Genomic DNA, 21478 nt, shown 5'->3' with positions numbered 1-21478 from the left:
CCAGGATGGTCTCGATCTCCTGACCTCGTGATCCGCCCGTCTCGGCCTCCCAAAGTGCTGGGATTACAGGCTTGAGCCACCGCGCCCGGCATGTTTTTGACTTTTTAACAGCCATTCTGACTAGTGTGAGATGGCATCTCATTGTGGTTTTGATTTGCATTTCTCTGATGATTAGTGATGTTGAGCATTTTTACATATGTTGGTTGGCCTCTTGTGTGTATTATTTTGAGAAATGTCTGTTTATGTCTTTTGCCCATTTTTAAATGGAGTTATTTGTTTTTTGCTTGTTCAATTATTTAAGTTCCTTATATATTCTGGATAATAGACCTTTGTGAGACAGCTTTCTACATTAATTTCTAGACCTGTTAAATCCTAAACTAAATTCTCTACTGTCTTAAGCAAGGTCCCACTGAAATCTCTTTTCCTGCGTGAACTGTGCATAACTGATAAAACCATCCAACATTGCTTTTTGCCTTTAAGAACACTTGAGAAAATGAAAGACATTAAGAAGTAAAAGACATTATGTTCAAATGTACCCAGCAGGTACCCACCAATATCAAGTAATGTGATAAATGATGGGGTGGGTAGGGGTATTAAATAATTCCACAGTATCTAGTGTTGGCCTTAATGGAGTTGTAAGTTAGTTAGAAAGATTAAAATAATGTGCATGGAGTTAAAGTGAACAGTGTAAAGCACTACACTGCTTTGTACAGCAGCATAGCATTGGGTGCATTTTCTTTTTAATATATGTGCTGTATGTGAGGTCAAAAGTGAGGGAAATTATGAAAGGCTATAGGAATTTAGTACAATCTCTTTGGAGGAGCTGAGGACTAAAAAACACATAATGTTTAAATAGAGAGAGAGAGCACTAAAGGCTATTTCAGGAAATATAGAGAGGTAGGAGTAAGGATGACATGTTTTTGAGAAAGTGTGAAGAATGATCCAGCTAACAGAGAAAACAGTCTGGGTAATAGTGTCTGGGAATGAGGATAAATTGGTGAAATGAGGAGCAGATAATGGAAGTCACTGAAAGCTACTTAAAATGGCTTATATTTATGAGAAAATAGAAACTGTTGTAAGATTGTGAATAGTGGAGGGATATGATGAAAAGATATCTTAAAAAGAAGGGTGTGGCAGTGGTGCACAGGGTCAGAGGGTGGTTGGGAGCTGGTAGGATAGGGGAGAAGAGCAAGAAAGATACTTCAATAATGAAGAGGAAGGAGGACACCCCTTTCAACTGGGTGGGAACAATCTAAGGACTTGAATAAGGTGGTGGGCATGGGAATTCTAAGCAAAGTATATATCCAATAGCACGTCAAAGGAAAAACTGACAATCATTGGTACCTGACTGTAAACTCAAAAGGTTCAAGCCTGAATAAAAAGAGGATGTGGTGCCATTTACATAAACTGAGAAATTGGAGAAGCATCTCAGTATGGAAAGTGTTTTGAAATTGAGATGATAATGAGATATTAAGTGAAAATGCCCTGGTAAGAGTTAGAGGTAAAGGACAAGATCTCAGCTGAATGGAAGGTACTTGACACTTAGCAGAAACTCAGTAAAGACATCTATCATCATTATGCATTATCACGGGTACCACACAGTGTTATAATCAGTGTGTACACCTATCTGTTTCTCCCACTAGATTATGAACTCCTTGAAGGCAGGGAATTTCTCGTAGTCATTTTTGATTTCCCAGTATGTAGTGCAATGATTGGCACATAGTAGGAATGCAATATGGTTTTTTCTTTAATGATGAAAACATAGGAGAGTCGAGACATAGTAGGTGGTATATATGTAGTATTTATTTGCTGTATATGTGAAGAAGGAAGAAGAGGCAGAATTCAGGATTTTTTTCTTTACAATTTGATATTGACTTTGGAATTGTAAAATAGTATAAATTTTTAGAACGTAGAGAAGTTTAAATTAGAAAGTTACATATTTCTAAACACCACCCATTTCATCAAGATCTATTTATACAAGGCATTAACCGGTGATTTGAAAAATTGCTTTTTTTTGTGGGGTTATAGCACCTTTTGCATTCTTAACATTGCACATTTGTGTTTTCTTTTTTATTATCAGGTTTGCCAGAAGTATTGTCTTTATTTGTACATTCTAATTATTGCTTTGCAATTACATTAATTCCTGCTTTTATCATTAAACTTTCCTCTTCTCTGTTTTGGTTTATTTTGCTCATTTTTTTTTTAATTTATTGAATTGCCAGATTTGGCTCCTTTGTTTTACTTTTTATTAATAGATGGATGCATTTTCTTGTGAATATTGCTTTGAACAAATATATAGTTTTTTAATGTAGTACCATTATTAGTGTTAATTTTTAATGGCATGTAATTTTAACTCTTAGTTCTTTGACCTGAAAATGTTTTAGACTATTATAAGTGGTTAATTCTCTTTCTACTCATTTATTTGGTATCTTTTAATTATTAGTTTCTAGCTTTATTGCATTAGGTTTAGACAATGTGGCTTATATGATTCTTTCCTATTTTTTTTTGAGTCATATCGTACGCTCATTTTTTGGTAAATGTTCTGTAGCTATATGTTTAATGCAAAGTTTTTTTCCATCATCTTCTCTCTCTTTCTCTCTCTGAGAAATAGATATTAAAGTGTCCCATAAATGAATATGTTATCAAGTTATTTTTGTATTTCCAACAAATTTTGCTTTATATTTTTCTGACACAGTATTGTTTGTTGTTTAAAGAAGGTGACACTAATACTCATTCAATGATTGCCACTAAGTGTGAAGGATATTCTGTCAGGAGATGGACAGGGTGCTGTGGGAAATTTAGCAGGTGGTTACATCCAAGTCAAGATGGCTAGAAGAGGCCTCCTGAAGTAAGTAACATTTAAGCCGAAGTTGACACCTTTTAGGATCTGAAAGCAGACAGTATCAATCAGGGATCTGGTAGGAAACTTATGGCATACTGAAATTGTGTAATTTGAGAAATGTGACTCTAGTTATAAAAATATAAGCAGGGAGTAGGGAACATATAAAAGAGAGTGCTATAACCTGGGACTAGCATCACTCTGGGCCTTGAATGGAAGGGAGGGAGTATTACTAAAACCTGGAGATACACAGGCTGTTTGGAGAGGCCACCGTAAGGAGCTGATTATGGGTTAATGTCAGTCTGTGTCAGCCCCAGAGGGAGGAAGCTGGCGGAATATATAGCCTGACCTTAATTTCTTTATTTTCTCTGTTCTCTGTGTGTGCTCCCCTTGGGCCAAAACCTATTGGAAACCAAAAGACAAGATAGCTTATTGATATAATCCCTACAGGTCAGTCACCTGGGGCACAGAGCAGGGTGCAGAAGGATGGAGAGAGGACCTGGAAGCAAACAGGAGATATTAAGCACACAGTCCAAGATGGGTGAGGAATAAAGATGAAAAATGAGACCAGAGCAATAAGCTAGAGAAAGAAAGGCTTTGTGAGCCTTAGTAATGATTTGGGATTCCATCCTTTGGGAAACTGGAAGTCACTGATTAGTTTTAAGCAAGAGAGCAAATTGATTGCACTTGTATTTTTAAATAATAACTCTGGCTAGACTAAGGAGAATATGTTGGAGACATTGATGGCTTCGTTTACTAGGATGGGAACACAGAGAAGGTGGACCTATGGGGTGATGAGATAGGGAGCTCAATAGTGTGTCTGTGCCAAGGAGAATCTTGGCTAGAGATACAGATTTGTCAGTCTAGAGCAGTTAAATGGTATTTGATGTTCAGGAGCCAGTGAGATTGCCTAGAATCTGTGGATAGTGTAGAAGAGGGCTTAGGAACCCCAGAATTCAAGAAATTGGCAGAGAAGCTGTAGCCTTCAAAGGCAGGAGAAGGTGGTAGTAGCTAGGAGGGAAGGAGGAAAACGTGGAGAATTTTGAGAAGTCATGCTCTTGAATTGGCTAGTGAACTCTCTGGTATCTCCTAGATGAATCATGATAAACTTCTGTAGTAAGGGTATCAGGATAACATCAATGAGGGCATTTTAAGTAAGAGACAATTTTATACTGACATTTGATAGAATCTCTTCATCTCCAGCAGTCACTCTGTCCTAGAAAACCGAAACCCCTCAGTGAAGCTGTGGATTAGAGAGAATTTGCTTTATGCAAGATCTCCATGTCCACAGATTATGTTTTTGTAAAGCATCTGTTCAAAGCCAGAATGTGCCAGGTGGTTGTGGAGAAAGATATAAATTAGTCCATGGAATTTGAAACTCTTAACATGAATTGATCATCTACCTTCTTTTGCCTTCATGGCTATATTCATACTACTGAAAAATAATTAGTAGTGTTTCAAGACATCTGGTCCATTAGATTTCTTCTGAAAAGAAAATCTTTACATATTAAGACATCAAATTAAATAAATAATAGGCAGCTACATTTTTGCCTAATTCAGATGTATATGAAACAAGGATTTTATAGTTTAGGTATCAGGAAGTAGTTTTCTGACTTAGTGCCAGGATGGCCTTAAGTGTGCTAAAAAAAAAAAATAGTAATAATGCAAATTGGGAGTGAGCCTGTGTTCACATTTTATTACTATTCTTAATCATTAACTTAAAAAAACTAATTTCACAAATGTTTACAGGAAAAAGACATAACTGTATAGACAGCAAAATAAAATGCTGTTAGGGTTGACACTATAATCTGGGGTTAATTTTTTTTCCAGGCTATGAACTCAAAACTCTTCCATTTCTGTAGATTAACCTCCAACCCACAGGACTGTAAACTATGTGAGCCTTTTCTCAGTTATGGATTGCTAGGTAAATATGCTCTGACAAGAAAGTTACAATCCCCAAGAATGCCAGATAAGTGCTTACTTGAAAATGCTCTTGCAGATAGAGAAAAAAAAGACTAGCAATCATCATTTTTCTTTTTTCCAGGATTGGGATAACTTTTTTTCACAGTATTATTAATAAATGGCCATGACATTTAAACTGTCTTTCCCAAGGTAAAGATATATGTTTAAATGACTTTGTGTCATGCAAGAACTCAATATCCCATAATTTTCTAATTCATCAGGAGCTATTCTTTCAAGCCAGAAATGTCAAATAGGTTTTAGGAAATTTATCAGGTTTATTGAAACTCAAGGCTCTGTCATTAAAATCTCTTGCTGATTTTCCTCAAACCTCACCGCTTCATGAAGTCTGGCTGAGAATGAACCAGCAATGTGGAGAGCAATCTAACGCAGTGATTTTCAAACTAGGGAACAGTTATGTATTTTAAGGGAATCAATTTCCAGATCTTCAACTTCTGTATGTAATCTTTCCTAAAAGTGATCTGTTCAAGAACTTGACTGTGGTTCTCGTTTCCTATCTCAGATTTCACAATTGCTTTTTCCCAACCTTATTCAAGAAGGAATCTCCTTTTGCAGCAATGCCTTGCAGTTTAAACACCTCTGGAACATTAAACAAAGGGACAATTTATTGGTGTCAAGGAAACCTCCTTTAATTAACCACAAATATGACCCCAGGCATGTTCTTAATAAATGCATTTCCAAACAATTTTCACCTTTAAGTTTAAAATGTACTAAAATTGAAATATATTTTTGTTGTTTTAATCAAGGGTACATCAACAATAATTATATTTGTAACTCAATCTAGAAAGGTAATGTTTAGCAATTAGGGCAGTATGGTCAGAGAAAATTTAAAAGTAATTTCAAATTTATACATGATTTTGTTGCAGACATTTTGGGTGATCAACAAAAGCCTATAAACAAAAATATACTAAAATTAAGTTCTGCAGGAGAAGTTGAATGGAAATATGATTCCAAGGAAAGAAAAGAGCAATATAAGGTCTTCGATTGTCAATGAGGAGCTTGTTGTGAATTTTAACTGGGTATTGATGGGTATCAAGTCACTTTGGTATTAAGGTTTCACTGGATATGTTTAAAAGCTATTCTACGAGTTTTATTTGAAAGTGTCAATGTTTATATTACAGTGGAATTTACAACCTTTGTAGCTATTTAAACATTTAAACTAACACTAACATATTTTAGAAGTTATCTTAAAAATTCATGAAGGTTTTACAGTTTTCCAATGTCTGAATACCATTAAGAGTTGGCCTACAAACATGAGCACACTTTGATGACAATGCAGGAATTACTGTCAATATATGCTTATGTTTAATCCCCTAGTCACTCTTTAAATCTGTGTCTCCTATAGCCTTTGGTGGAAAGTATCAGTCCTGTTGAAATTCACATAGCTCCTTCAATGTTTCCTCCTAGACCTGAATTTGGATGAACCAAGATGGAACAAGGGACATGGGCAAGAAATAATCAAACAGTACAATTCTGAGCTACTGTAGAGGAGGCGGGTGTGGCAGATACTCTCTGGGTTACCTGCTTCATCCCCTTCATTAAGCAGAAAGTGTTTCCTCCTGTCAAAAAGGAGTTTAAAGTTTGCTGTATTTGATGAAAAATGCCGATTCCTGGTGTCACAGAGAGAATGCAGTTGTAAAAGAGACAAGACAAAGAATTCAAGTTAGAGAGTGCATTAAAGCTCCATGTTGTTGGTTTTGTTAATAATCAAAGCAGTCTACAAATGTTAGCCCAGAATATTACTAGGGCAAAATATCCACAGGGATTAACTGATAGAGTCACAATACCTAAAGGTTCTGGTTTGACCAAGTTCTCAGACAAAGACTAAGATTACTATAGGCGCAGGAGCAGGAAGTAGACATTCTAGCCTAGACACTGGGGCAGAAAAATAATTTGGGGTACAGGAAAGATCAGATTAACTCACGCCTACTTACCTATTAGATTTTTATTTTATGAATACTTCTTTTTTTTTTTTTTTGAGACGGAGTCTTGCTCTGTCGCTCAGGCTGGAGTGCAGTGGCACGATCTTGCTCACTGCAAGCTCCGCCGCCTCCCGGGTTCATGCCATTCTCCTGCCTCAGCCTCCCCAGCAGCTGGGACTACAGGTGCCCGCCACCATGCCCGGCTAATTTTTTTGTGTTTTTAGTAGAGACAGAGTTTCACCGTGTTAGCCAGGATGGTCTCGATCTCTTGACCTCGTGATCCGCCCGCCTCGGCCTCCCAAAGTGCTGGGGTTACAGGCGTGAGCCACTGCACCCGGCCATGAATACTTGTAGATGTCAATTTTTTCATCTTTTCCTCTCGTTTCTTCATTAGCCTGTATCGACTCTCTCATGTCTAGTAGAATATCTGTTATAGTATGGTATTGTGTGTATTGTGTGCTTCCATCTAGGCCAGGGTGATATTCACAACTTTTACCCTCCTATTTAATAACATATTTAGTGATTGGTATGAAGTGCAGACACAGACTGGGGGTGGGAGTCAGTGCAAGAACAGAATCCTTGTGGAATCCCCTGCTATTCCATGTAGGGCAAGGGAGGGACTTCTCTGGATCTTGATTACCTCAGATAAATAATGAGAAAATAGGATTAAACAAAAAAAAAGACTTTTTTTTTCTTCTAACTTTAATCTCCACAACTGTTTCCCCTCTTCGATAGGTTTTATCCACCCAGGAAAGTTCCCCAAGGAGAGATTTATAAGAAGAAATGGAAGAAGAGAAGTTGCTTAATCTTAGAGTCAGGATAGTTTCAGAAACCAAGGTCTAGGAATTTTACTCAAATTTTTGGGTCTTCCATTCCTATGTCACTCAGTCCTGGGATCTGAGTAGCAAAACGATTTCTCCTCTCTTGTCCCCATGGAAGTCTCCACAGCAGGGCTCCTTATGATGGAGGGAGAGAGGGGAGGGCTCAGGCCTCCTGCTTTGCCTTTAGAGGTTTGTGCTGACTTCCTGCTGAGCTATTACCGTGTTTCACCAGAAGTTTCTACTTCTATGATGAAAGAAAATTTGAACCTGAATTTGGGAGTCCTGGAGTAGTTCAACATCTTTTCTTACTTTCCATGGATTTGTTGGAGAGAAAGTGCTGTGGTACCTAATTTCAGTAGATTATACAGACAAGAGGCAAGAAGTACAGCAGCCACACTGAGTGAGTGAGCCTTTTATCTGGATTACTGAGGCCACATAGGTATCTTTTGAGAAAGGCAGCCTTCGGTCACACTGGATGCAAATAGAATTGCTTTAATTCTTCTATGGATAGAAATTGGAGACTGAGTTTACCTCTAACTGGCAAAAGGAAATTTTAGGTATTTGCAATGTGGTTTGCTAGAAGAATAATTGAAAGCATTTATATCTGAAGCAGGAGTGCAAATGAGAGCAGCCTGACATTTTCTGTTTGTTTTTCACTGTTTGCTGTTACTTAAAACTGTGACCAAAGGCACACACTAGTGATTGTTGTGTAGAACCCTCCTTTGGGAAAGTGGATGAATTGGAATATATTATTTTCTTTAGTCAGTTGATCTTTCAAGTAGTAAATATTTATTTATTACCAAATTTAAATAGGATGCTTTATTGGATGCTGTATATGAACATGTGTGTGTATGATTGGAAGTGATGATGATGGCTTAATTTATATGTTTCTATGTGTGTAAATCATGGTTCTGAATATTGACACATATAAACCTGTACATGATTAAATAGAAATATAAGTCAATATTTTAAAAAGTCGCCCATATGGCAGAGTCAAGAAGTCATATGTGAGTTGATTAGCAAAGTAGATCATTATGGGCTATATAGTCTAAGTTGTATTTGCTAAGGATCTAGATGGATACGCAGGGATTTGATAGAGAGGAAAGGACTGCTGCAATCTTAATGTTTGTCTTCCCCCTTGGAATTCAATGTTGAAACCTAATTGCCATTAGGAGGTGGTGCCATTGGGCAGTGACTATGTCATGAGGGCAAAGCCCTCATCAATAAGATTGGTGCCTTGAGAAAATGTCACTTATGAGCCAGGAAATGGGCCTTTACCAGATACCAAATCCATTGGTGTCTTGACCTGGGGCTTCCCAGCCTCCACACTGAGAATAAATTTCTGTAATTCATAAGCTACCTAGTCTATGATTGTTATGGCAGCCTTAATGGACTAAGTAAGACAAGGAATGATCATAGCATTGTGAAATACAGTAGCTAGAATATATTTTCTTTTTTAAGATTAAGAATAGCTGGCCAGGCACGATGACTCACGCTTGTAATCCCAGCACTTCGGGAGGCCGAGGTGGGCGGATCATGAGGTCAGGAGATCAAGACCATCCTGACTAACACGGTGAAACCCCATCTCTACTAAAAATACAAAAAATTAGCCGGGCATAGTGGCAGGCGCCTGTAGTCCCAGCTACTCAGGAGGCTGAGGCAGGAGAATGGCGTGAACCTGGGAGGTGGCAGAGCTTGCAGTGAACTGAGATCGTGCCACTGCGCTCCAGTCTGGGCAACAGAGCGAGACTCCACCTAAAAAAAAAAAAAAAAAAAAAAAGATTAAGACTAGCATGTGATGTATTAGTACTGAGTGGAAATATAGAGCTCTTATACACCCCCTCAACCCTCATCCTCCCCATTTCCCTTATTATCGATATCTTACATTAATGTCATACTTGTGTTACAATTGATAAGCCAATATTAATATATTAACTAAAGCCCATAATTTACATTAGACTTTGCTCTTTATGTTATACATTAGATGAGTTTTGACAAGTATGTAATGACATAATCCACTCTTATAACTCTTATAGTATTGTACAGAATGGCTTCATTGGTCTAAAAATTCCCTGTGTTCTATTTATCATCCTTCTTTCTTCCCTGCAAAACCTTTGGCAACCACTGATCAGCGTACTCTCCCCATAGTTTTGTTTTTGTCCAGAATGTTTTATAGTTGGAATGATATAGTATACAGTCTTCAGACTGGCTTCTTTCACTTAGCAATATACAGGTAAGGTTCCTCCACGTCTTTTGTGGTCATGTCTTTTTTTTTTTTTTTTTTTTTTGAGATGTTTACTCTTGCTGCCCAGGCTGGAGTGCAATGGCACGATCTCGGCTCACCTCATCCACTGCCTCCCAGGTTCAAGTGATTCTCCTGCCTTAGCCTCCTGAGTAGCTGGGATTACAGGAATGTGCCACCACACCTGGCTGATTTTGTATTTTTAGTAGAGATGGGGTTTCACTATGTTGCCCAGGCTGATCTCGAACTCCTGACCTCAGGTGATCAGCCCACCTTGGCCTCCCAAAGTGCTGGGATTACAGGCGTGAGCCACTGCACCCGGCCTGGTCATGTCTTTTTATCACTGAATAATATTTCACTGTATGGATATACCATAGTTTGTTGATACATTCACCTATTGAAGGACATCTGGGTTGATTTCAAGATTTAGCAATTATAAATAAAGCTACTTCAAACATTTTCATGCAGATTTTTATGGGGACAAAAGTTTTCAACTCACTTGAGTTAAAATTAAGGAGCCTGATTGCTGGATCATATCTTAAGAGAACGTTTAGTTTTATGAGTAACTGTCAAACTATCTTCCAAAGTGGCATTTCTACCAGCAGTGAATAAGGGTTCCTGTTGCTCCATATGCTCACCAAAATTTGATGGTTTCAGTGTTTTGGACTTTAGCCATTCTGATAGGCATGTAGTGATATGTCACTGTTTTAATGTGCAATTCCCTAATAATATTTGATGTTAAGCATCTTTTCATGTGCTTATTTACCATCTATATAATTTGTTTGGTGAGGTGTCTGTTCAGATCTTTGCCTATTTTTTTCATTGGGTTTTAAGTGTTCTTATTGTTGAGTTTTATTTTATTTTATTTATTTATTTTTTGAGATGGAGTCTTGCTCTGTTTCCCAGGCTGGAGTGCAATGGCCCAATCTCAGCTCACTGCAACCTCCACTTCCCAGTTTCAAGTGATTCTCCTGCCTCAGCCTCCCGAGTAGCTGGGATTACAGGCTGCCACCACCATGCCTGGCTAATTTTTCTATTTTTAGTAGAGACAGGGTTTTGCCATGTTGGCCAGACTGGTCTCAAACTCCTGACCTCAGGTGATTTGCCTACCTTGGCCTAGCAAAGTGCTGGGGTTACAGGTGTGAGCCACCATGCCTGGCTTATTGTTGAGTTTTAAGAGTACTTTGTACATTTTGGATACCACTTAAAAAAATACATATGTGTTTTGCAAATATTTTCACCCAGTCTGTGGCTTGTCTTTTTCTTCATTTTCTTAATTTCTTATGATTTTGGCAGTCTTTTACTTTCTTTGAAAGTATCTATGGTGATTTTCCCATATGTGCTCTTGGAGATATAAAATATTTGCTCCCTCTACTTGTAAGTGAGATTATATTTTTGAAATGTATTAATATTCTTTTCTCCTTTACATTTTCAGATACATAACCTTATCTATATTCTTCTGAGGAATCTATCTGTCTTGAGTGGGGAGAGATTAGATTATTCTGAGAGGAATGGAAATAGAAAGAATTAATATTCAGCTCTGACATCTAAATTTGGATTTTTGATTACTTAACAAGAGAACTGGCTTAAAAGTAAGGTTTTTTTCAGGTGTAACACTTTTTTCTTAATTATTTATTGTATTCTTTACCATATTATATGTAAGGCCAGCTGGACCTGATCACAGAGTTTTACGTAAGTTTGACAGGAAAGTGCAGGACAGAGAGGGAGGTCAGTGTTTTGGGTCCTAGAGGATAAAGAAAAATAGAGGCAGAACAAGGAACTTAGGTGTCAGGACTCTGGTCTTTCCCCTGATTTGCTACACTGATTGGGTTAGGAAAGACTAGAAGCGTTTAGATAAGTATTGGGGGAAGTCTCACTTATGATGTGGGAAGATGGCCCTGGAAACAAATCAAGGGTTGGCTACGTGAGTCAGAGGCTACTTTCTAGAATCCCCGTGGTCTGTTTACAGGTGCAGGGAATCCAGAAGTCCCCAGGGGTCCAGGAAGTAGATGCAGAGAGTTGAGAGGGCTAGTGACCTGGCAAAGTCCTGGGCTAAGGACAAAGAAGTGCCCATGATGAGGGTCTTTGAGATGGAGTCAAGCAGCTGAAACAATTGGCTTCAGCAGTGGTGTCAACACATAATCCCAAAAGTCCAGGTGGGACAATCCATACATAAATAGGTACCTACACAGGGAACAGAGTAGATTGGCTGCTCAGCTGCTCATACCAAAAGATCCAGAAGGCAATGCATGGATTTAAGCCTTTTTTTTTTTTTTGCCTCAGGTGACACTCTACTGTCTCCCCTTATCACCTAAATTTCATCATGGAAAGAAAAGGATAAGATGGTGGAATTCCAAACATATCACCTAAAGGGACCGAGTCATCTAAGAGAGACTTTACATCAGCCCTAACACGGAATTGAACTTAAATGGACTGAATATTTAAAGTGAAAGGAACTCTTTAAACCTGAATAAAATGAGACATTGTTAATTGCAATTTATAAAATTTAAGTTTCTTGACTATTTGGTGGATGGGATCGTTCATAAGGAGGATTAGATATATTAGAGACATTGTTTTCTTCATATGTCTTTTTATATGCATCTACATATTATGTAAGTTTGTTAACCCACCATGTAAATTTCCTTTCTGTCTGCCTCATTCATTTATCTACCCAGCTGAATTCACAAACTGTTTTAATTATCTTTGAAAAAAAGTATAAGGCACAGAAAAATCTACAAAAACAACAGCAAAGAAATATGAAAATCAAGAAAAAAATAAGGGCAGGAACCTAAACCTTGAATTAGATTTGGAATCAAAATATATGAAATCAGCCTCTATAGTTGGAGTTAAGCTAACATTGGCTCTGAACTTATTCGCAGTCAGTGTAAAGAAGGAAAACAATCAGTCCTTTGATAATTACCTCATCCATATGATAAAAACAAACTACAAGTATAGGTACAAATTATCCATGCAGTAAATCTTAAGAGAAATTTTTCTTATAGCGCCTCGTAGAAACATGAGGTAATATGTAAACTGTGTCCCCAATAAAGAAGCTATAGTATGTCCAGTGATGAATTCTGTAGGACTGTTGTTTATGATATACTTAATAGAAAACTTATTGCATCATGACAAAGCACAATTCCACGAAGGAAAGAAAATGGTAAGGTATTGGCTCAATAGAAATCCTGCATTGAAATTTGAAACAGCCAAGATGAAGATTACTTTATAGCTACAGGCATTTTTCTGGAAGAGAACCTCCTGGGAAATCAAGGCTAGATCAAATTGGATAGTAGGGAATGGGGAGTAAGGGAGTTACCAGAATATGGACTTTTTGAGAGGAAATAGGTATACACTCCTCTCTCTCTCTCTTACTCTCACTCTCATAGTCTATAAGACTGTAAGATATCCATATATATATATATATTAGAGTTTACTATACATACACACAGACACTATATAAATATATTATCCATGTAGTAAATCTTAAGAGAATTTTTCTTATAGCATCTCATAGAAACATGAGGTAATGTGTAAACTGTGTCTCCAATAAAGAAACTTTCTTCCTTCCTATATATAGCGGGTGTGTGTTGTGTGTATCTGTGTGTGTGTGTGTGTGTGTGTATCTTTGGTATTGCTTAGGGTATCTTTACACAAGTTTATTTTTTTAATCAAATAATATTCTGAATATTTCAATGCTTGTAGTGCTGTCTACAACTGGGTGTCATTTTGTCTGCATTATGGTTAATTATTTCTGTATTTTTCTATATTGAAGCACTTGACTCTACTTTTCCTAAATTTTATTCAGAACTGTATTATAGATAACTTGTGGTTTATTTAATATATATTGAACAGTAAAGCCGCGATCATCATAAAACCTTAAACATTCTCATGTATTTATTTATAGCTATCATAATATTTCTTGCCTTGTGACTACTGAATGCTAATAAAATATAACCCTTTGATAAATGTTTTCTGGGACATTTTATTCTGCATTCTTCAGCTATTTTTGCCAATGTTTCATAACTTTTTAAATATTTATCCTCATTTTCCTTCCATTCCATTTCTGTCACATTTATTTCGGCTTTAATTCTTTATCTTTGAATATCTGTGTTGCTTTAAGCAATTTTTCGTTTGCTCTTTCTTTCTCTTCAACTGTTTTTGCTAAGTGCTGATCATATACTTATATTTTCTGACCTGTCTTACTTCTTCAATGTGTTCTCAAATATTTGTGGATACCTCAATAATGAGTATATTTTAATCAAAATAATATCTTTACTTTGGCTCTTACTACCTGCCAGCTTTCTTCCTTCCTGTCTTTATCCCTCCTTGTTTTTAAGAGATATCCAAATGAACTATTATTCATAGCATGTGAGAATCTATGTGAGCTGATTAAATAAGACTTTCACCTACAGCTGAAATGCTCAAGATTATACCTAAATAGTTGGTAATTTAGAATGATTTTCCTGACTTCATATTTGTTGCTTTCAAACTTTTTCTGGAGTTTTAGATTTAGAGTATAACATTGGGTTTGGCATAGAAAGTTATATCAAGCTGTCTCTTTTTTTATTCTTTAGTTTCAGTCTACCAAATATACAATTTAACACATCTCTCAGCTAAAGTTGCCATTAAAGAGTTCTTACTTGTCCCTTTATCTGCTGAACACATTGAAATTATCTTGAATAACTATCTATGCTGAATTTCTGGTCAACAGAGCTTCCATATCTTGGTGAAGCAATTTTATTCATTGCTTTTTGCTTGCTATGTTGAAAGGTAAGTTTAGGCGATTTAAAAAATTATTTTATTGGAATTGATATGTGAGTTTATTACTGCTTTCTGATGGCAAAAAGGAGTTTGAAAGAAATTAATAGCATTGGGGTCATCTGTTATTTTTATGTATCCATTATTCATTCCTCTTCTAGTAGCATCTTGGCTTTGCCTTGAGGAACCACCTCTGCCTGTTTCCTAAATCTGAAGAAATTAGTCTAAGCAAAGTCAGCCCATGACATTTTCTGGAATTATCACAAAAGAAGCCTCTTTCTTCTACTGGAGTTGTTAATTTGGCAGGTATGGTAAAGAGAGTAATAGCTCTCCAAAGATGTCTGTCTCATCCATTGGGGCTGTTATACCCCAAATACCATAGACTGGGTGGCTTTAACAACCAACATTTATTTCTCACAATTAAGGCTGGGAAATCCGAGATCAAGATAGCAGCAGATTCAGTGTCTGGTGAGGGCCGTTTCCTGGTTCATAGATGGTGCCTTCTTGCTGTGCTCTCACATGGTGGAAAGGGCAAGGCAGCTCTCTGGGGCCTCTTTTATAAAAGCACTAATCTCGCTCATGAGAACTCCACCCTCATGACCTAAACACCTCTCAGAGGTCCTTTCTCTTAATACCATTACCTTGGGGATTAGGAGTTCAACATACAAATTTTGAGGGGATGCAAACATTTGGTCTATAGCAATGTCCACCACCTATCCCCAGAACCTATGAATATGTTACCTTATGTGGCAAATGTTCTTGAAAATGCGATTCAGAAAGTGGGATTCACCAAGAATCTTGAGATGAGAAGACTATTCTGGAATATCTGGCGGATCGCAATGTAATCTCAAGGGTCTAGGCTCAGGCGGTCCATGAAGGTGACAGGAGATGTGACAACGGTGGTAGAGGTCACAGTGCTGTGATTTCTAGTTTTGAAGATGGAAGAGGTCCATGAGCCAAGGGATGCAGCAGCCTCTAGAAGCTGGGGAAGCTCAGCGTTTCACTCAGTCTCCCCTAGAGCCTATAGAAGGAACATAGCCCTGCCAACACCTTTGTGTTAGTGCACTGAGACTTATGAACTCCCAAATTGTAGGATAATAAAGTAATATTGTTTAAGCCACCATTTTTGTGGTAACTTGTTACAGCAGCAGGAGGAAACTAACACAGTAGGACACAAGTCTGAGGCTCCTGGTGGCCATCTTTGCCATCACGTGGGCCTGAGCTTGCTTCAGAGTAAAGCCAATATAAACAAGAGCTAAACGATGGAGACATGCTGTGGTGATATGATTTGAGCATTTAGTCCAGTCCTTCCTAAAGTAGTTAACCCAGATTTTTCAGTTTTATTAGCCAACAGATTTTTGTTTGGTTTTGTTTTGCTTCAGTTACTTTGATCTGGGCTCTCTCTTACTTGCATACTATTCTATGTACAAGCATCTTTTTAAAATTACAGTTTTACTTATAATAGCTCCAGTCTGGAAACAATGTACTTATCATGCTTACTGTATTTGTTGATTTACTCGATCAATAACTCAAGTTAGGCCGGGCGCAGAGGCTCATGCCTGCAAACCCAGCACTTTAGGAGGTCGAGGTAGGCGGATCAATTGAGGTCAGCAGTTTGAGACCAGCCTGGCCAACACAAGGAAACCCCCACTAAAAATTCAAAAATTAGCTGTGCAGGGTGGTGCGCACCTGTAATCCCTGCTACTCGGGAGGCTGAGGCAGGAGAATTGCCTGAACCTGGGAGGCAGAGGTTGCAGTGAGCTAAGATTGCACCACTGCACTCCAGCCTGGGTGACAGAGTGAGACTCCATCTGAAAAAAACAAACAAACAAAAAACAAAAAAAACCCCTCAAGTTATTGAGTAAAATGAAGTATATTTCAAAAATATAATATAGCCATGGAAAACTCATGCTATAGAAAAACTGCTTGTTTATATGGGAACATTTTCACAATATATTAGTTTTTCACTGAAGCAAAAAAATGGAAAAGCAGATTTCATAGAAACACCCAACCATATACAAAAAAGTTTAAAAAGTTACAAAGGAAGGATTTTCCTATGATAACTTGGAAATTTGGATAACTTGGGAAGGTTAGAAATTTCTTCTAAACTCTTGTATTCTTCATAGAGTTATACAAAATGACATTTGAAACATTTATTAATGCCCCTGCCAAAGACTGCATTTTAAACCTAAATGCTATTGAAAAATGCACTGAAGAAGTTTAAAATGTTGTGTAATCCCAAGTCAAATAATTACAAACTAATGTTAAAAAGGCACAAATTTCCTATGTAAACAATAATGGTAATAGTGTCATTTTTACGTTTAACTTCTATTAATAAAGATAATTGAAATAAGTCTCATCTTGCAATTACTACTCTAGAAAAAGTGAGGACTACAAGTGCATGTATGGCATACAGCACTGTCTTCATGAATTTCTTTCTTATGTTCTATGTGTCTGTTACATTAATAAGACTGAGGTGCTATAGCAGTTTGCCACCCTTTGGGAAGGCAAAAAGTCCAGTGGTTAAGGTGTCATACATTGTGTGATTCTAGGCATTTTGGCCTCTTTGAACTTATATTAATTCTTCACATAAAATTAGAATATCAATAGTAGCTACAGCATGGATTTGTTGGGACTACTAAATGATATAAAGTATGTCATGCACCTCTCAGAATATGGGGTGCATATAGATACTCAATAATTGTTAGCTACTACTAATATTTTTATTATCAGCATGATACTGTTGTTACTATTAATTTTTGACATGCCATACAGTCCTGTGAGTTAGCTCAGAATTCTGAGTTGACACAACTATAGAGGAGATAGCAAAATAGAAAATTTATCCATTTTTACTCTACAATGTTTAATGAGGAAAATGCCCATCAATTAATTACCTTCACTCAAAAAACTTTAAAAAATCATTTCTGCGAATTAAAGATTGTTGTAAGCACAGTTGCTATTGAAATGAGTAAAACTGTGTCCTTGGTAACTAACAGTTTGCATTTTAGTGAGGAGACAGTGAAAAATACCTATAAACACCATAAAGTGTTAGATTTGCCACATTAGAAATATGCTTAGGGTTTCAGTTAGGAGATAAAGGAGAAAGTGATTAGTTCTACTAGTGCAAGAGGGTCAGGACAAGGATTCAGAGAAGAGAGGAGGCTTGTGAACCTTTCAAATAATAGGCAAGTGGTTAGTTGGGGATAGGCATTCCATGCTGAGGGGACAATGCTGGCAAAGGCATAGATGTAGGAAACAATTTCATTTGCTGAGAGGTTGAGCGTGTATGCTGTTGGGAGATGGGAATATAGCAACAAATGAGGCAAAGTTGCTAAGCAGGGGACAGCCTAATTAATCCATGAATAGATGACCCTGACCATTTACCCTATCAGGTATAGTAAGTGCTGGAAATACAGTGGTGGCCTCTGCTTTGACGGACCTATATTCTAAATAATCAGGGCCTTTCTGCGGGAAATGAGGCTTTATTGAGGCAGAGGTATGTGTACATGATCTGATTTTTATTATAGGATGCTCACTCAGGCAGCTGTGTGAAGCAATGTTTGAAGGGTGTATTTTAGTCTGTTTTCATGCTGCTGATAAAGACATACCCAAGACTGGGAAGAAAAAGAGGTTTAATTGGATTTACAGTTACACATGGCTGGGGAGGCCTCAGAATCATGGTGGAAGGTGAAAGGCATTTCTTACATGGCGGCGGCAAGAGAAAAATGAGGAAGAAGCAAAAGCAGAAACCCCTGATAAACCCATCAGATCTTGTGAGACTTAATTCACTATCACGAGAATAGCATGGGAAAGAACAGCCCCCATGTTTCAATTACCTCCCCCTGGTTCCCTCCCACAACATGTGGGAATTCTGGGAGATACAATTCAAGTTGAGATTTGAGTGGGGACACAGCTAAACCAAATTAAAAGGGGACGCAATTGAAGGTAGACAGAGTAGATGAATGATTATTTATTAATTCAAATGAGAGGAGCTGCATGAAAGCACTAGAAGCAAGGATGGAAAGAAATGAGTTTAGGTATGAAACTTGGTAACTAGCCTGAATCTAAGTCTGCGTGGCTGATGGGCCTCAGGGGTAAAAGGGAGGGCAAAACCTGAATAGCCTGAAGGTGTCTTCCTTGTGTGAGAGAAAGGTTTTCATTTTGATTGGTGCCTACTCTACTTTTCCAGACAAGTAGAAGCCTGGGTGCCGAGCTGGGCTAGGGTGTGGCGTTACAGAAGCTGTTGTGTTTGGGAAATGACTCAGCAATCTGAATTATGATTCCGCAGTTTGGTCTTGGCTTCCCCTTAGCTTCTCCCACATCCAGTCGCTCTCACCACTCATTCCAAACAGACCCCCAACCTAAACTCTGCAGCCTGCTTATTGAACTTAATTATTTCAGCAGTTTGTCATTCCAAACTGCCTCTCACCACCCACAGTGAGCAGATGGAATAAAATGCTCCACAAGAGGCTTAATAGTGAAGGAGATGTATTGGGGGAATTGTGGGCATAAAAAGAAATGTTGGCATTATTTTTTTCATTTATTTTAATTTTTCCCTTAGCATAAGGGAGAATCCTCTCACGGTCCAGGCATCTCCTAATTCTGAGAATTCTCCCAAGTCTCAGAAGACATAGGTGTGGTGACTTGGACCATGGCAGCTGCTTGGCCTTACTGTTAGACCAGGTTTATCTAAATTGTCACCACCTGCAAGGCTGCCTTACCAGAAGCAATTATAGCATTACCAGAAGTTAACTTCCTTTTTTATTTTTATTTTTTTAATTTTTTTTAGCATTTGCTGGTGAGTACTAGCAGTACATGAAATCTTACTTGACAATTGTTTGCTTTCTTCCCTTACTTTCTTATGTCAAGACAAATGATGCTTTAAAGAACGTTAAGAAATACAGGATGAAGCCAGGTTAAAGTCAGGAAGAATGATGGATGGATGGGAAACAGTGAGTCTGACATGATGTAGTGGTTTTTTTGCACCATTTTATAATTAGAAAGTAATAAGGTATGCATAAAAATCTGATAGCCCAGGCTGGAAAGTCGAGGGTGAAGAAATTCCCCAAACTGGAAACACAGGAATAGCAAACTTTTATTGTGTTCCTGAATCTTGAGCAAGGCTGAGGAGGAAAAAAAGAAGAAAAAATAAAGGCTTGTGGAGATGGTAAGAAATTCAGTTTTGGAGATATATATATATATATTTTTTTTGAGACGGAGTCTCTCTCTGTCGCCCAGGCTGGAGTGCAGTGGGCAGATCTCAGCTCACTACAAGCTCCGCCTCCCGGGTTTACGCCATTCTCCTGCCTCAGCCTCCCGAGTAGCTGGGACTACAGGCGCCCGCAACCACGCCCGGCTAGTTCTTTGTATTTTTTAGTAGAGACGGGGTTTCACTGTGTTAGCCAGGATGGTCTCGATCTCCTAACCTCATGATCCGCCCGTCTCGGCCTCCCAAAGTGCTGGGATTACAGGCTTGAGCCACCGCGCCTGGCCTTTTGGATATATTGACTTTGATATGATCATGGGATGTACAGACAGATAGTAATTAAAATAATAAAGCAAAAATACATAATTCTAAAAGAATAGAGCTTTAGGTCAAGCTCTAAGATTCTCTGGATAGCAGTGATGCTTAGAATATGTTATCTGATCTATGTAACACACGGGCTTGTGCACGTTTAATGAATTAACACGTGAAGGTATTTTGAAAATCTATAAAGCATGTGTGGATTCATTATTTTATTACTATTTCAAAAATTACAGCTGATAGACATCCCCTCTGTGTTTCCTATAGTCAGATACATTTTTTTTTCCTTTAGTGAAGACAATGATTTCCTCTTTGTGTTCCTATAACCCTGAACACTTCCCTCTGACCTTTACACAGATGCTGAGGTCTGAGGTTTCTGTAAGCCTCTCCCTGTTGCTTATTTCACTGTGCGCTCCTATAAGCACAGAAGTACATCGCGGCGTCCCCCAGCTGTGAGTCTGAGATCTTGAGACTGAAGGATTTGGTTGCTTTCTGGAAGTTCACAGAGAAACGATTCTCCGTTGCATTCTGTTGCTTATAAGCTTCTTGGCGAATAATGAGAATCATCTGCCTGCTGGGAGGCTGCTTGTACCAGAACAAATAATAATTACTCTCACTGGTGTCATATGTGCAGCTCAGGGTCACGGTCTCTGCCTCCTGCACAGACATCTCTGGTTGAGACTGAGTGACTGTCTGAGCCATGCCGGATTCTGTGGGAAAGAGGAGAGAAAGGACTTCACTGGGATATCATGTGGAAGAGAGAAACAGACTCACAAGCCTGTTCCCATTGCAACCCAGCTTTCTCCCTCTTGATCCAAACCTCTGACAAAATCCATCAACTTTCTTGCCTCTAATATCTGGGCCCAATGAGGAGATTAGATTCCTGCACGATTAATCTTTCTTCCCACTTCTCTGTTCTATTGAATACTAGTTAAGGTAAATACATGTGCCTTCCTTACCAAGACAGGTGGAGATCACAAGTGCCCACAGGAAGCCGGGGCATGCCATGCTCACAGGTCCCTGCTGTCGGGTGAGAAGCCTCCTCTTCTGATCTGAACCTTGAGTATCAGCTGTACTGGTGCTGTAGCTGCTTTAGAACAGGAAATGGGATGTCAGGTGGGCTGTTTATGATGTCTCCCTTAGGGAAAGCTCCTTGACACTTTTTGTCTTTTGCTTCAGAAAATAAAACTTTGACTATAATGTTTAATGAAAAAAAGATGTTGTCGGAACTGTAATTTATTTGGGAATAAAAATGAAGAGGAAAGGGAGCTGATAAATTGTTTTTTAAAGACATAATTTGGAAAGGAGAATGAGATGGATGGGGAAAAGACAGGCCAAGCTGATGTTGTGACTTCAGTTTTCTCTATAAGCTTTTGTTGTCTTTCCACTTTC

The 21478-nt window shown here is 38.1% G+C and overlaps 1 gene segment (V, D, J or C); it reads right to left on the bottom strand.

The window, feature by feature from the left end:
• LOC105547162 overlaps window positions 1-21185 on the bottom strand; it is a 279265-nt gene extending 258080 nt beyond the window's left edge. Inside the window, 3 exon segments of the C gene segment in view lie at window positions 17251-17255; window positions 20498-20796; window positions 21046-21185. Of these exon segments, the coding sequence occupies window positions 17251-17255; window positions 20498-20796; window positions 21046-21094 (353 nt within the window).
• Window positions 21186-21478: the final 293 nt, after the last annotated feature.

The sequence above is a fragment of the Mandrillus leucophaeus genome, unplaced genomic scaffold, assembly GCF_000951045.1.
Source record: "Mandrillus leucophaeus isolate KB7577 unplaced genomic scaffold, Mleu.le_1.0 Scaffold380, whole genome shotgun sequence".
Classification (NCBI taxonomy): Eukaryota; Metazoa; Chordata; class Mammalia; order Primates; family Cercopithecidae; genus Mandrillus; species Mandrillus leucophaeus.
This window is presented reverse-complemented; position numbering and strand designations above follow the sequence as displayed.